The following is a 15,914-nucleotide window of genomic DNA, read 5'->3' on the forward strand; positions in this document are numbered from 1 at the left end:
ACAATCTCCTTCTCGTAAGCGTAATTAAAGAAAGGAAAATGAGGTGATCACTAATTTCAGATTTCCTTCTTCATGTCACAGTGTCCTTTCCTTAAGCAGTAAAAAAAATAATCTATTGTATTTATCTTTCTTTGGATGTATATATGTGGCCCATTACCTATATTAAGTGCAGCTGATTATGCAAGCTTAGAAGACTCCATTTTGAGGACAACAGTGGGAAAGGTGAGACAAAGTGAAAGAAGAGGGCCACTGCACATGCTGAAACTTGCGTTCTCCACTTGTTTTGCTGGACCACACTTCCATGCTATTGTCTCAGAACATTGTTTTAAGCGGCATATATTTGTTCCTCTGATGCTGGTGCTAATGTGACCATCCATATACAAAACTAGCACCACTATAGAGTGTCTGTTACTACTGCCTAATACTTTTTAACACTGGCATTATACATTGTTGAGGTACCCGCTGTGGTTGCTCAGTGGCTATGGTGTTAGGCTGCTGAGCACGAGGTCGCGGGATCGAATCCTGGCCATGGCGGCCGCATTTCGATGGGGGCGAAATGCGAAAACACCCGTGTACTTAGATTTAGGTGCACGTTAAAGAACCCCAGGTGGTCAAAATTTCCGGAGTCCCCCACTACGGCGTGCCTCATTATCAGGAAGTGGTTTTGGCACGTAAAACCCCATAATTTAATTTTTTTACATTGTTGAGGTGAAGGTGTAAGGAGATTTTGGAAGCTATTATTGCCATTGGCACAATGTGAAAATGCTAACAGCCCATGTATGCTAATGTATAGCCTCTGTCGAACCCTTAGGAAGCACTTCACGCCTTACTGGAGGCACCATCAGTCTGCTGGGACACCATCAGGTTACTAGGGCACCACTATGTCACCTTCTCATGCTCCAGTGCTGAGGATGTTAGATAGTGCTGTTCGCTCATCTAAGAGGGCCAGATTTGCTATAGTAGCCCCACAATGAGACGTGATGGTTGCAGTTCTTGTTATCGGCTCAGAGTCTTCCAAACTTTTTGCATTGAATAGCTTGTTGATTTCTACCAACTTCTGTCTATTACCACAGCGTAATCTGCAAGGAAGCTGTAAACTACGCAACACTTCACATCTGACAGTCTCAAATGGCATCGCCTCACTGATGTGACCCTGGCCTGCTAGGTGGAACAAAAAGCAGACACTGAGCATTCTACAACCTGCTCGCTCTTCCTGCCTAGTATTGATTTTGACGTTCTCATTTTCTTCTAGCCACTGCATTCAACAAATTCTGGAGAGTGTGAACCATTGTCATCAGAACAATGTGGTTCATAGAGATCTTAAGGTATGTATGTACTTTTGTGTGGTGTAGATACAAGGAAAATACTAAAGTGCAGTTTTCGTGCAGTGGCAAGGCTTCAACTCTTTTCAGTTATACTAGTGCATGTTCTTTACAGCCCAGTCTTGAACATGGCATCAGCCACAGAGCTTTTGTGAAAAGGTGGACATGCTGTGCTAGAATATGACTGGCCATATTGAGCATGAGTTTCCTTATGGTGGTGATGTTTTACAGCTTCGAAGTACAGCAACTTCATGGGGCAAGAGCTTTCAAAGCTAACGCCAGCCTTCAGTGCTAACTTTCATGCACCAAAAAAGAGAGAGCGAGAAAATTGAGTCACGAAGTGTTCAATCCTCAGCTGCAATTGTTTACATAAGGATATTTTAGTTTAGCTTCAGCCACCATGCAGAAACAGAAGCAGCAGTCGGTGTGTCTGTTTTCTGGGCTTTTAGCAAATGAAAGGTATAGTTAGGGAATAGGGTGAGAAAGAGGCTAGAAATCTTTTACAAAAATTTTTGTATGATGTTGATAACATGCTTTGAATTTATGTGTGCCTAGCTTTTTTTGGCGATGCAGAAGGAGGCTTGTGACAAGCATCTTATGCTGAGGCTACCATGATTTTTGTTTCGGGTTGTTTTGTTCAGTTTGCTTCAATTATGTAATGTCACTAAGAAGCATAGATATGAATAGACATGTAATGGCAATGTAAGCAGAGAGCACCAGGAGTGCCTCGCATTCCTTCTCCAGCAATTTAAACTCGTACAAATTAACTGCACTTGTTGCACTGGTACATTGAACTCGACATGTACACAGAAACCTTAACTTGTGTACCATTGTGATGAATAAGCAGGTATGATGCTCTGGTGCAAAGTAATAAATGTAGCTAAGCACTGTTATAGGTTCGAATTTAATCTAAAGTGAGCTTGTTCTAAGATTTTCCCATACTCCAAGTAGTCGAAATTTATCCAGAACCCTTCACACTGGCATTCCTCATAGCCAGAATAGGGCAGCGACCAAAGAGCCAAGCTTGTTGTTTCAAATGCTTAAAATTTATTACCGCACCCTTAAGAAATACTGTGAAAATACGATAAAATACTGTGATGGCTGCATTTAATATCAAAACACAATAAAGTGCGGTTTTGGCGTCTTCTCAAGCAAGATATGTTGTTTTGTAATATAACTTTTGTTATTACCTGTTCACCTTCATCTTATACCCTGCTTAAGGTAGCTTGTATGCAAAATCAGTTTTAAATCATTGTCAAACTGAAAGCAGTACAATCTTGGGTGACTATTTGGTCATTAATATTGAAGGAAACGAGCAGCACAGAATGATTGGGACAAGTTTGTGTTCTTACGATCATTTTGAATGCTAGTTTTTTGTCTATGCAAAAACCACTCGTGAGATATAGAATGAATATTACAATTTTTACAGCCTGAAAACCTGTTGTTGGCCAGTAAAGCCAAAGGCGCTGCTGTCAAATTGGCAGATTTCGGATTGGCTATTGAAGTTCAAGGAGAACAGCAAGCCTGGTATGGTAAGTGCAGAGCAGTTCTTCTTTACAAAATGCACAAAATGCAAAAAAAAAAGACAATTCACAATATGTCCTCATTTCAACACAGTTTTCGCAAGGGATTGTCTAGAACTATGCAGCTTCTTTCTACCATTCGTGCTTGTGCCTCAGTTTGTGATAAAGCCGGCCAGATAGATGTTATCTCAATTTTTGCAAAGGTTTTGATACAGACCGTTTTATAGAGGGCACTGCCATTTTGCAATAACAGCACCGTCTATCGTCCGGTGCCATGCTGATATGTAGGATCGTGCTGGAGGGGGCACAGTGAATGTGCTGTTTGTTGTTGACGATTGGGAAGTTTTCGCATTTTCCTGAGAGGTCTCAACAAATTTTTGTGACGGAGAAACTGTTTAGCGTCTCATTACTAAGCTTTGAGCTTCGATATAGCCCAATATCTAATGGCAATGTGCCTAGAGGCTGTGTCACAGCTCTGCTGGATCGAAATAGGAGGCGAGTCAAGTCTGCATGTTGTCTATGCATAACATACGTGCAGTGTGTTATTGATGTATGTATAGCTTTGAACTCTATTAAAGTATCACTCAGGTGACAACAATCAGAGGTGTCTCCGTGTGCCATGTGGAGTGCCGCACCAGCATAAACCCCAATCCTGGTAACTAGCGAAGCTACGAGGAAACACTTTTTGCTTGCTTTCGCACTCCTGAAATTTTCGCGGCACAATTTTCTGAGCATTCTTTAACTGGCACCTGGGCATCAAGGTTTTCAAAATTAAGAACTGTAAAAAAAGTTGAGTCACTTTAGCATTCGCTAAAGAAGATGGAAGGTGAAAGCCTGCATGCTCACGAGACATTAATTAAATTTCTTGACATTCTCATTCAAATGCATTGTTACTTCCTATTACTTGCTTTCTCCCACCAAAGGTCGTGGGTTTGAGTACCTTGACTTGACTTGTCCTTAAGGACCGCGCAAAGAGTGGTGGAATGAAAAATGTTAGGCGTAACGTTAAGAGACAGGAAGAGGGTGGTGTAAATCAGAGTGCAAATGAGGATAGCCAATATCCTAATTGACATTAAGAGAAAAAAAATGGAGCTGGACAAGCCATGTAATGCGTAGGATGGATAACCGGTAGATCATTAGAGTTAGAGAATTGGTGCCAAGAGAAGAGAAGCGGAGCTGAAGACGACAGAAAACTTGGTGGAGTGACGAAATTAGGAAATTTGCAGGCACAAGGTTGGAATCGGTTGGCGCAGGACAGGGATAATTGAAGATCGCAGGGAGAGGCCTTTGTCCTACAGTGGACTTAAATAGGATGATGATGATGATGATGATGAATTAACTTCACCCTACTTAACACCAAAGTCGTGGGTTCGACTCTGACCATAAGTCGAGGGTTTGACTCGCACCAAAGGTTGTGTCTTTGAGTGCCTGAATTAAGTCCATCTTGATTAACTTTGCCTTAATTAACACCACAAGTCGTGAGTTTGATTCCCACCTGGGGTTGTGGGTTCGAATCACACCAAAGGTCGAGGCTTCGACCCTAAATTTTTGTGCCATTGATTTTTGGTGCCATTGAATTTTCCGGATGGCCAAATTTTTGACCCATGAGGAATCTAAGGCTTTCGCCTTAATAACTCAATTGCAGGGGTCTTGAACTTGGAGTACTCAATAAAACGACCTGGTGACAGTGGCCGCAAATATGTTGCGATCAATGAGATGCACATGATGCATTGAAAAAAATGTGCGCTTTCTTAGGTCTCCAGTGGTGCCTGTGCAAGGGCACCTTGCCGATTCGAGAGAGGTGAAAAGCAAACTACTCCTTGCAACAGCAACTTTATTTTCTGATGCAAAATAGTGCAGCGCGCAATACGCAGCATCAGCCAGACAGCTTGATGGTGAGATTCTGAAGCATAGGAGAGCCCACATGAAAAAGGTGGCCAGCACACGGTAGGCATGGCTTTGGTTGCAGAATGAAAAAGAACACTTTAATTTTCTTTGGCAGCACATATTGTTTTCGTAATACGTCCCCGCTCAACTTCCACCAGAACATTGGTTGCCAAGCATGATGATCTTAAAACGCATTTGAACAAAACAACTTTAATGTGCATGCATGAAGGCTTCATCCATTCGCAATGGTTCACAAACTTGAATACGCACCTTTTATTCATATACCAATTTGATAATGGTGGCTGAGTTTGTCACCGTACGTTCACTGCAAACAAAATCTTCTGAACATACACACGACGAAGCTGGTGGTGTCGGGTCCTTTCTGTTTATGCTTGCAATCCAAAGCGGATGCTTGTCTGCAACCGCGTGGCGGAGTCCACAGAGTAGCTGCGGCTAAAGGTGCACTTCAGATTCGCTTTCAGAAGTTAATTTTGCAGCCGAATACAGCACAGTGGTAGCCTGTTGAGCTTGCGTCATCTGACATCGCAGCTGTCACACACAGAACACTTTAGAAACGCGCTAATTCGCAATGACACCGCTAGCGTTCCAAGCTTCCACTCGGAGAAACAGCGATCTGCACGTACCATTGCGAGAAGGAGAGCAGTGCGACATGCTGGTTGAAGGGTACGTTCCTTCTCACTGATGAAACAACTTATAAGATCTCTCATATTGGTTTGATAACGAAACTTAGCAACTATGGCTTTCTACCCAACCTGATGAATTGGGTATCTGCATACTTGAGCATGCGCAGGCAATTTGTCGATGCCAAATACCATTACTCTGGGTGCCTATCCATAAACTCAGAAGTGCCACATGGAAGTGTGCTGAGGCTGTTACTTTTTCTTGTGTTTATTAATGACTTAATAGCATGCATCAATGACATTGTTACTATCAGGTTAATGCTAATGACCAAGTAACGATCAATAGAAATCTCAGTGTAATTTATAACTGGTGCGATACTTGGGAAATGAAACTTAATAAGGAAAAGACTGTACGAAAGAACCTATAGAATGTCAATACACTATTAAAGAATGCACAATTACCAAAACAGGCTCTTTACCAAAACAGCCAAAACACGTCTATAATGTCTCTGCGTCTGCTCAGCATAAACTAGGTCTTATAAGGCACAAGCTTGAACACTTGCCTCCATCTGTCAAACTATTAGTGTTCAACACGCTGGTAAAGTCAAGATTGGAATATCCCTGTGTCATCTGGGACCACCCGTTCACAAAAAAAGGCATTAACAAACTGGAGCGCGTCAATAGATTAGCTCATCTGCTTCATGTTTACTTGTTGTGGAAACCATGATTATCCATCTCATTTGAATAAAAATAATATCGCCACCCTTGAAGTTTGAAGAAAAGTAGCACGCCTAAAATTCTTTTCTGCCTCTGGAAACGTCACTCGCAGTTTGATCCTTTGCCCTATCTCCAGCCACTATGAGTTAGACCAACTAGACATCATCGCCCCTACAAGACAACTCCAATTTTCGTGTGCACAAATTGCTTTAAGTTGTGGTTCTTCCCCCAGCGCAATTACTGAATGGAATGATCTGCCTGTCGATGTATTCATGTCTGATAATGTACTACTTGCAAAGAAAAAAAAAAAATTTTTGCTTGTAGCAGACACTTCTTTTTGTGTGTGTGTGTGCCTGTTTGTAAAACAGTGACTCATATCCGTGCTGTCGCTGTGTTAAGTTTGCTACAGCTTAATTATTTCATAAGTTTCTGAACTGCTCATGTTTTGTTCTGTCCATGAAAAAGTTCTCCTTAGTTTTAATGCAATGTACACATTCCTTTGCATTGTACACTATACACTGTATTTTTCCTTTTTCTTTTCCTTGGAATGTCATGTACTAGGTATCACAACTGTATATACAATAATCCACTCCTGCCTGGGCCACGCCACACATTGGCCTGCAGTATTCTGTAAATAATTACATAAATAAATAAAAACAGAATGGAACCCTTTTTTTGCTTTTTACAATTAAATCATCATTGTAGCATCTTGTAAACAATAGTGTTAACTATTTAAGTTTTTTTTGTCGTCTTAAACATCTTGTTTTACGAGTTGCAGAATAAGCCATTTTTATTGAATTTTTTGTGCTGACATTCATTGAACACTTTTGAGTCATCTTTGTTGTTGACAGGGATACAATGAGACATACTACCTGCCACACCTTATATCTCTGCCAAGCATAGTGGATAGTACTCTTGTGCAAGCTGTTCACCATTCATACACAGAAGGCAGTCCAGCATAGCAAAAGTAAGCAATTGATTCAGGTGATGACTGCAGTGGACTGGACTTAGACACATATTTTTGTAAAGCATGGTCAAGGTTGTCAGTTTTCCATGCCATTCGATGTTGCAAAATTATTTCTGTTGAATTTTGTGTCACAAATTCACTATGAAAATTTCAACTCAAGGCCTTCATTTTGTGACATTCGATAATGGTGGCACCGCGTTGTCCTAACCACGTCCGAGCCAATGACAAAGGTTAAAAAGAATTGGAAATGAAGTCTATCATTAGAAAACGTGGCTCCAAGTTGTCCATAGGAGCATTATGAAAGAACAAACTGTGGCCTGATGCTGGTTTCTCGGCATGAACTCGGCTGCTTATATTGACAGGCCAACATGCTCATTTTTTTTTAGAAGTGAAGTCGATGATGGTAATTCTTGCTAATAGATATCTCGTAGCACAGTTGCATTAAAAAAGTATTAGAAAATGGGTATGAATTTGAAAAATGACATCCTTCAAATTTGTGATACAAATATTGGCCCTAAACTTAGTAATAAAACTCAATCATTGAATTTTTTTTGCTTTGGCGAATTGACCATTTTAATTTTTAGTGCAGGTTATGTCTGCTGCACGATATAACCCAACTGAAAATGCAGAATTGCATGTTCTGTTGCAGGAGGTTTTAAAAAGTTCGGTTACAAAAAAGGCTGCACATCAGAGTTCTTTCTTTGCTGCTGCTGCTTTACTTTTCTTTTAATTTTTGCTGGACTTCACAATAATAATGTCATTAATGGAGCTTTTCACGTTTGATGTGGCTCTCTACCTTGCTTAATCCCACTATGGTAGCTCAATGTCTATAGCACTGCACTGCTGAGCACGAGGTCACGGGTTCGATCCCAGCTGCAGTGGCCACATACCGATGGGAGTGGTGTGCAAAAACACTTGTGTGTCATGCATTGGAGCTGCATACTAAAGAACCCCTCGTGGTCAAAATAATCTGGAGTCCCCCACTATGGTGTGCCTCGTAATCAGATTGTGGTTTTGGCATGTAACACCCCAGGAATTAATTTTAATTTCTACTTACTCCTGCTTTCATGTTCTAGGTTTTGCCGGCACACCAGGTTATCTATCACCAGAAGTGTTGAAGAAAGATCCCTATGGCAAACCCGTGGACATATGGGCGTGTGGTATGTGATTATATTACATCCTTTCTCTTCCTGACTGCTGGGTTTACATTTCAGATCTAGCAAATATTCTTACAAATTGAAATTATATGCAACAAATGTCTCTTACATTTACAAAGACTCTACAAGTTTCTCATTCATGGTGAATAAACCTGCTTCGTCTTTAAACAATACTGTCATGGGCATCTGAATCTAATATTATTGCTGTACTAGTGGGAGACAAAATTTTTGTTCAGAAGACTGCCTGATCTTTCCTTCTACTTCCTGAACTTTTTGGCCTCTTTTCATGTTAACTGCTGTACAGTTAGAAACACAGTGGCCATGACATGGCCATTCTTTGAAGGCATTTCTGCCACATGGCATTTCTTTGAAGGGGCCATGACATGGTCGTCTGGGTATACTCAGTTTGTCATTTTAACTATAAATAGAAGGCCTAATATTGTTATAGACACAAAAAAAAACTGGGGTCTCTGTGCCCATTTTAACTTTAAATTTCAATTAAAATCACTGTCTTGAAGCCCCTCCCACTGACAGCCACCGCTATTTTGGCATGGACTGTGCGACATCAGGAAATGAGGGACCACTGCTCTGTTGTTGGCTTTGAAACAGTTGGAGACCCCACCAGATGTTTTACTCTGCATGTAGTATGTAAGATGCTTCGCATGTAATTATATTTAATTGATTACTTTTTTACTTGGTAACACTCACGGTAATTTAAAGGGACCCTGAAACGATTTTGATGATTTTGTACGAATGCACTGAGTCGTTAGGATAGGTCCTTCTGATCATTAAGTGACACATTTAAGCACTCTTTGTAAAGTGTGTAATTTATTATAAGGTTTTAAAAATATGCATCACTACGGATCACAGTGATGCCACTTCTCTGAGCTTTCAGCCGCCCCATTCCAATTTACGCGTTTGGTCCAACTGACGTCAGTTGGGTGAGCTGCTGTATTGGCTATCCAGGTTGCATCACCAATATTTTTTCCAATTTTATGATGAACAAATGTTGTTCGTAATAGTTGGAATGTTGGTTAATTTGTTTCTATAAAAAATAAGTAACAGAAAGAAAATACACAATGACAGTTTATCACTACACTCAAGCACTTCCAGCACACAGCAAGTGTCGTCTGCTTGTGCTACAACGTTCTCTGTGCCGACACGAGCTGCGTGGTCAGTGCTGGTCTTGAGCTTTCTTTTTGCGAGCACCATGGATCACCCTTGTTAAATTGTGGGCTGCAAATCTAGCGATCAGCAACATGTCAAGTTGCAACATCGTGTCCCTCTGCAAGGCAGCATGTGAGGGGAGTGGCTGCAGTGCATCGGGCTGTCACTATCTGATCAGCACCAGCATCTATGTGTTTGCGGCCGTCACTTCATGCCAGAGGATTAGTACAACAATATAGTTAGGCATGTCTGGTATTCTGGTAAACACAAACGCAAGTGGACTGAGCATTTTACAGGATGAGGGAAGGCACAAACGCAAACCTGCATGGTGCAGCCACCTGGTGTCACAGAGCTCAACCAAACACAGAGCTATTGTAGCAGTAACCAAGTGGATTCTACTTTGCTGCTGGTGTTAATTTTCGGAAGGAGTGCACTCGTGAGCAGGTTGTCTTTCTAAATGTCTAAAATGTTTTACACTTGATTGCAGCAATAGGTGGTGTCCAAATCTGCATCCCATCGGGGGGTGCCCTCTGGATTTAAATAACAGATCTTAAAGACTATGCTTTTACTGGTTAAACATGCCGGACGCAATTTTGGGAGCTGGAAACATGTCATAGATGTGAAGTTTTGAACACCACCTATGTTAGGTCTGTGTTTGGCTGGTAAAGCTCTGTACCACCAGGTGGCTGGGCCATGTAGGTCAATGAGGCCACTCACATATGTCTGCGCTAAAGCTCCTTCATCACAGCGGTAGTAGTATGGAGTATGGAGGAGCTCTACTTTACACCTCCACCAATTCGTCAAAACCCAGCTTGCCTGTGGTTACCGGAATACCGGACACACATGGCACTGCCACAGAACGCTCACAGTGCATGCTGCTTGGACAGCTCTGGTTAGGGATCGACGGCCAGGCAGTAGCGAAAAGGTTGGAGAGGCTTCTTGCGCTGGCTTCAAGACAAACGAAATTCGACAACACGTCACTGCATGACACGTCATGAGGTCACATCACATCATGCAGTGGCACACACCCAGTTAACCAAGTTGCTGCCAAAGAGGTTAATTAAAAAGTGACGTAGACCAAGTGGCACATGCCCGGTGTTCAAGTTTGCATCACAGAGGTTCATTAAAGAACAACACGTACTCTGTGCCACATACCGAGTGACCCAAGTGTGTGTCAAAGAGGTTCATTGAAGAGCAGCTTATATTGTTGTCCCACACATCTTTGAGCGAGTATTCTTCATGCTTACTTGAGCTTCCCCGCATGCTGTTGATGCCCAGCCCTATATGCAAGACGGTTGAAGGACCCTGTACTAATGACTTGAAAGTGCCTTGCTCAACGTGAAATGGGGAAGGGTCACCAACCTTCAACATGTTATGGTTTGCTAACGAGAAGGAATGCGACGCGGCTGACGTGGCCACATGCCCCGCCTTATTCTGCGTGACGATGGATCGGCATGCCTGCGTCAGCAAGAGCATTTAAGGCTGAACCAAGTTGGTCCAATGTTTGGTTTCGAACCTTGTTCCCTTAGCACAGCAGGCAGATGCGCTACCTGTTAGACCATGGACCACCCAGTGACCTAAGTTGGTGAAAATATGATTAGAGACAGGTATAGATCGATAGACAGCCAATCAGACCCCAGCAAATGTGTCGAATACCTTAAGAATGCTAATCGCATTAAAATTGTCTCTAGGTGAATTCCTGGCATCAATGTCCAAAATGGCCATCTCTATCAAGTCATAGTAGCACGGTTCAATTCAAATAAGGAAACAAATACTGAACGCCCAAGTTTGCTTGCCTGAAGATGCACATTTACAAGGCTATTTTGTGGCACTATCGCAGGCGTTCTACTGTAGTTCCCATCAAACTCAACAGCTCGAAGCTGTGTCACCTGTTAAAGGTTCTCGTCAATAAAGTAACTGGTCATATGTGATTGATCACTGAAAAAAGTAATTGAATTCTACTGAGCGTTACCGAGTAAAAAAATAATCAAATAATTACAAAACTGCCAAAGACGTAATTGATTACATGTGATTAATTGCATCCCTTTTGTTATGCACAAGTCTGCTCGAACCTCGTTATAACAGTTTCGCTTCCAATATAAAATTATCTCCATTATGTCCGGTATTCGTTATAAGCACATATTCATTACACAGTGATATTGGCAAGTAGTAGTCTAGATTTACTTCATTACATCTGAATTCATTATAACCGAACTTGTTATATATCTATGTTCGACCGCAGTTGGCATGCTCCTCTTTGTATGGGCATTATGGGATTGGACACACACACACACAGCAGCTGTTCTGTGTGTGTTTATCATCTGTGTGTCCCGTCTAAATGTTACACTAGTAGCATTGTTCATGTTATGGCCAAGCTGTGAGAACGTGCGAGATTGATGATATTTCATTAATGGAATAAAAATTGGGGTGTAGCAATCGTAACACTGAATAGATTGTGCGTAGTGGCAGTGCTCCTTCACAAAATGTTTTGTCTATAAAGCAGCTTCTGGCAGACAAGAGAAATCCCAGTGCAGGAAAACCCACTGCATGTGCCATATTTAATGTCGTGCAGTGCGTCTTTTCTTTCTGTCCCAAGATGAAATAAGGGGAATTATTTTCACACTGCAGAAGCACTAAAGCAGAAAGCGGCAACAGTGTATGTAAGCAGTTCTATCGCAGCTTGCGAAATGGGTAAGCTGTTATCGAAGATGTATTGATAATCCAATGAAGTACATTGAAGAGGATCACAGTTCACTTTTAATCATGTGGGAATAAGCCACACTTTTGTCAATACTTTTACTTGTTTAGTCAGACCTGTATGCCACTTTTCATTAGACTGTCTACAGCATGACTTATTTTCTGGGAAACTTGCATTGCATTATTTTCCTGGCTTTGCCTCGTCTCTTTGAATGTGGTTGGGCCTATAGAAAATGTTGCTAAAAAAGGAAATTTTTACATTTATCTAATTTGCAAGGACTTCTCAGCTTCAATATAACTGCGAAAGGGTGCCGATTTGCATTTGTGTGTACTTGTTATAACTAAATAGAGTGGCCCTGTATGGGACACGACAAACAGTATAACAGTTACATAATTTTCCTGATCATGATACCATATATTGGGTTAAAGCTTTGTGTTGTGCATACACCAACTTTTGTGTTTTGCAGGTGTCATCCTGTACATCTTGCTTGTTGGTTACCCTCCATTTTGGGATGAAGATCAACATAGGTTATACGCACAAATCAAGGCTGGGGCCTATGACGTGAGTTCCTTTGAGCTGATTCTTTTTTCTTGGTGTAATATATGTTGAAATGAAATGCCTGTAGTCTTTTCAGCCGATCCCTTGTAAAGCCTTTAAAGTGCACTGCAGAATGACATTTACCGATTGCACTATGTCGTGGATGTACAGTATGGTCAACTCATAAAGGCTGAACTGACTGGTATATTCTGCCATCAATTACAGCAGAGAAATGGTGCCATGACCTGCAGATTTTTTGTTTTTTTAATGCTTGCATGTCTAACACGTCATGTCATGTTCTCTTCTCTTTCATCGTTGAAGTGTAGCAGTTATGACTATTATTACCAGTTAGGTGTTTCATTTAAAGGGATATGTTAAAGAGAAATACTGAATCAATTTAAACTGATAAAATAGCTTTACATATCTTTGCTAATTTAGCTTAAGGTTCATTAATAGAAGAGAAATGAAGGCTAAATCATGTGTACGTCAGCGCAATGTCATGAATTTCAAAGTATTTTCTCGTGTTTGGACTGGTATGGTGCAGTAAAAGTTCTTGAAACTCTGGTTGAGTTCTTGGCACCTTTAGAATACAAAGTAGTTCACCTTTACCATTAAACAACTAATTAGGCCTGAGCAGATGGTGTCGAAATTCACGATATCTTGGCAAGCAGATGTGGAAACATAGTGCAGGGACACCACACACCATTCCTTCTTGTCCTGTGTGGCTTACCAAGCCTCACTCCACATCAATAATGATTTCTTTGGTATTGTAGAAATGTAAGGTACTAATACACTTCAACCTATCTATCTTTTGTGTCCCTTTAATAGTGGACTGTGCTGTACATATAAAGTGGTCTATTGCTATGGAGCAAACCAGTATATGTGGCCAATAGCTAATGCAACACCATTGCAAGCATCTTTGTAACATACAATGTGTGAATCATGCGTCCTCTTCTGCATCCTGTACAGGATCTTGCTTTTTTGTTCTGCCTGTTGAGCACTGTTTGGTTTAATATTCCTGTCAAGACAAACTGCATGGAATAGTGAACATTTAAAAAAATAATAATAAAGGGTGCTGTGAGAGCTTTGACATAGCTTATTGCCATGTCAAGTGCTGGTTACACTTGATATGCCGATAAGCACTTTCTACCGCAGCGCACACATAATCTAGTGGTATAATGTCCCATCTTCACTAGTGTACTGCAGGGCTTGTACTCCTTGAAGTTTTGGTCATCATATCTGGTGCAGCATTAGTCACATACTGCTGTCCACTCCCTTATAATGGACTATGCTGTATATTGAGTGTTAACTTAGCCTGGATGTGATCAGATAGTGGGTTGTCATTAGACAGCTTTGATTTCCATCTCCAAAGAGTGTAAATTGGTTCTTGTGTCAAAGGCAAAAATATGTCTTAGTGTTTTACACACCATGGTGGACATTTGGGATCCTTCTCATGTTGATAATGCTGTCATGAAGCAAACAGTAATGTTCTTCAGTGTGACATGCAACATGTCCTCTTGGCCATACTCATTCCAAGAACCTTCTTTTTTTTTTACATGGCTGAACAATATCACTGATGACAAATTGTGCCAAGCCTGCACCAAATGAAGCATAAGAATGAGAGCCCTCCCCCTGTTGATCCTGCCTCAGAAGTTAAATTTAAACCAAAAGCTGAAGCATGCTGCCGCCGCTGCCACCACCACTGTCCTACCACCTACCACAACCACTGTCCAGTCACACATTATTTAACATAATTGTTGGCAGTGCGACTTTAAAAAATATCTTGTAATACATCTGCTCAACTGGTGACATATAATTTGCTTATGGGTGGGGACTATCTTTGCAACCCTGCACAGTAGGAAAAGCAGATTCTGTGGTTGTAATTTAATCAGTTTCACATGTTACATGGCACAATTATATTGGAGAAATTGTGCATATTAGACGAAACCTGTGGATGCCTTTCCTGTAGCTTTGGTTCAGTCGCAAGTGTCCTAAAGCGTGGTCTTGTTAACATGCTCTGTTTCCTTGAACTTTTTTGTTCTTGATCATTCCAAGTGCGCTAAATGCATCTAAATCATAGAAGTGGCTTTATAGTGCCATATGCGTGCAGGGAAACCCATTCTATTAATAATCAATTATACTAGTTTGGCTATTTTTAGCTCAAATGCCTTATTGATGCAGATAAGGCTGGCTAGTTAAAATAAGGCTGGCTAGATAAGCTGGCTACAGATAGTAGCCACATCCAAATTGCCCATGTTGAAGTGCTGGTTATAGATCACTGTGAAGCAATGTCTGCCAAGCAGTCAGAAGTGTGTGTGTGCTGGCTAGCGTATGCATGTCTGACCTTGAGTTTCGCATGGTTCAAGGCTAGTTGAGTGTTCAAAACTAATAGAAATTAGTGAGACCCAATGGCTACGGCCCCGATAAGCAGTGTGGCCAAAGTTTAATTCCTACATGGGCGGCCTCGGCCGAGTGTGAGCAGACGATAGTTGACTTCTTCGAGAAGTACGTAATTCGTATTGAAATTTGAAACACAGACTTTCACTTACTTCAGCCAGTTTAGTCAACTGCGTCAATAAATATGCACAGTAACATTATGAAGAAACGAACTGATCCAAACACCTTGCTTGATTGATGTCAGCTACCGGCCAATAGCAGCTGTCTGGGAATCTTGCCTATGACGATATATGCAAGGCGCCGGCAGCTTTGAAACGGGTAAGAAGGCTATGTTTAAGAAGATAGTGTTTGAGAAAAAGGTGCCTTTGTGCTTCACTTGTGAGATCCACGTGCCCCGAATGACTGCAAAATTTGACTGAGATGTTCACAACAGCATATGCTATCTGTGGACTGTGTGTTTTCACCAAGCCCGAGGGGTAGTCCAGGACTGCTTCTTGAGCAGCTGAGGAGGCATTGAAAACAGTTCAGGCTGAGGTCATTGTCCTTCTTCTCGCCTAAAGCCATGTTAATGGTATCGCTCAATAATGCATACGTAGCACTTTGGTAGTTGTAAATACAACAAAAATTGATCATCTGCTATCAGCAAGGAGATGTCATTGTCAAGCTTTACCTGTGATAATGTTAGTATCTGTGCTATCGTTTCCTGTAATTTGTACTTGCTCCATGAAGTCAGAGTCAGCGACAGTTAAGTGAATGCCTACAAATTGCAAATACACTTGATCACAAAAGTTCTTGGGGCACAGAAATTGAAAAACATTCTCACTGCTTTGACACTCAACTTAGAAATTAGCGCTGCAGTATAATAGTTGCCTGAGGAAGTATATAGGATTTGTCTTACTGA

The 15,914-nt window shown here is 41.3% G+C and overlaps 1 protein-coding gene across 14 annotated transcripts in view; it reads left to right on the top strand.

Moving 5' to 3' along the window:
* CaMKII (Calcium/calmodulin-dependent protein kinase II) overlaps nt 1-15,914 on the top strand; it is a 289,855-nt gene that overhangs the window by 188,872 nt on the left and 85,069 nt on the right. For all 14 annotated transcript variants that reach the window (XM_050194726.3, XM_050194728.3, XM_050194722.3 and 11 more), the window contains exons 6-9: nt 1,253-1,325; nt 2,752-2,854; nt 8,134-8,217; nt 12,546-12,640. In XM_050194726.3, coding sequence (XP_050050683.1) covers nt 1,253-1,325; nt 2,752-2,854; nt 8,134-8,217; nt 12,546-12,640 — 355 coding nt within the window. The remainder of the gene's footprint in view (nt 1-1,252; nt 1,326-2,751; nt 2,855-8,133; nt 8,218-12,545; nt 12,641-15,914) is intronic.

This window comes from Dermacentor andersoni, chromosome 1, assembly GCF_023375885.2.
Source record: "Dermacentor andersoni chromosome 1, qqDerAnde1_hic_scaffold, whole genome shotgun sequence".
Classification (NCBI taxonomy): Eukaryota; Metazoa; Arthropoda; class Arachnida; order Ixodida; family Ixodidae; genus Dermacentor; species Dermacentor andersoni.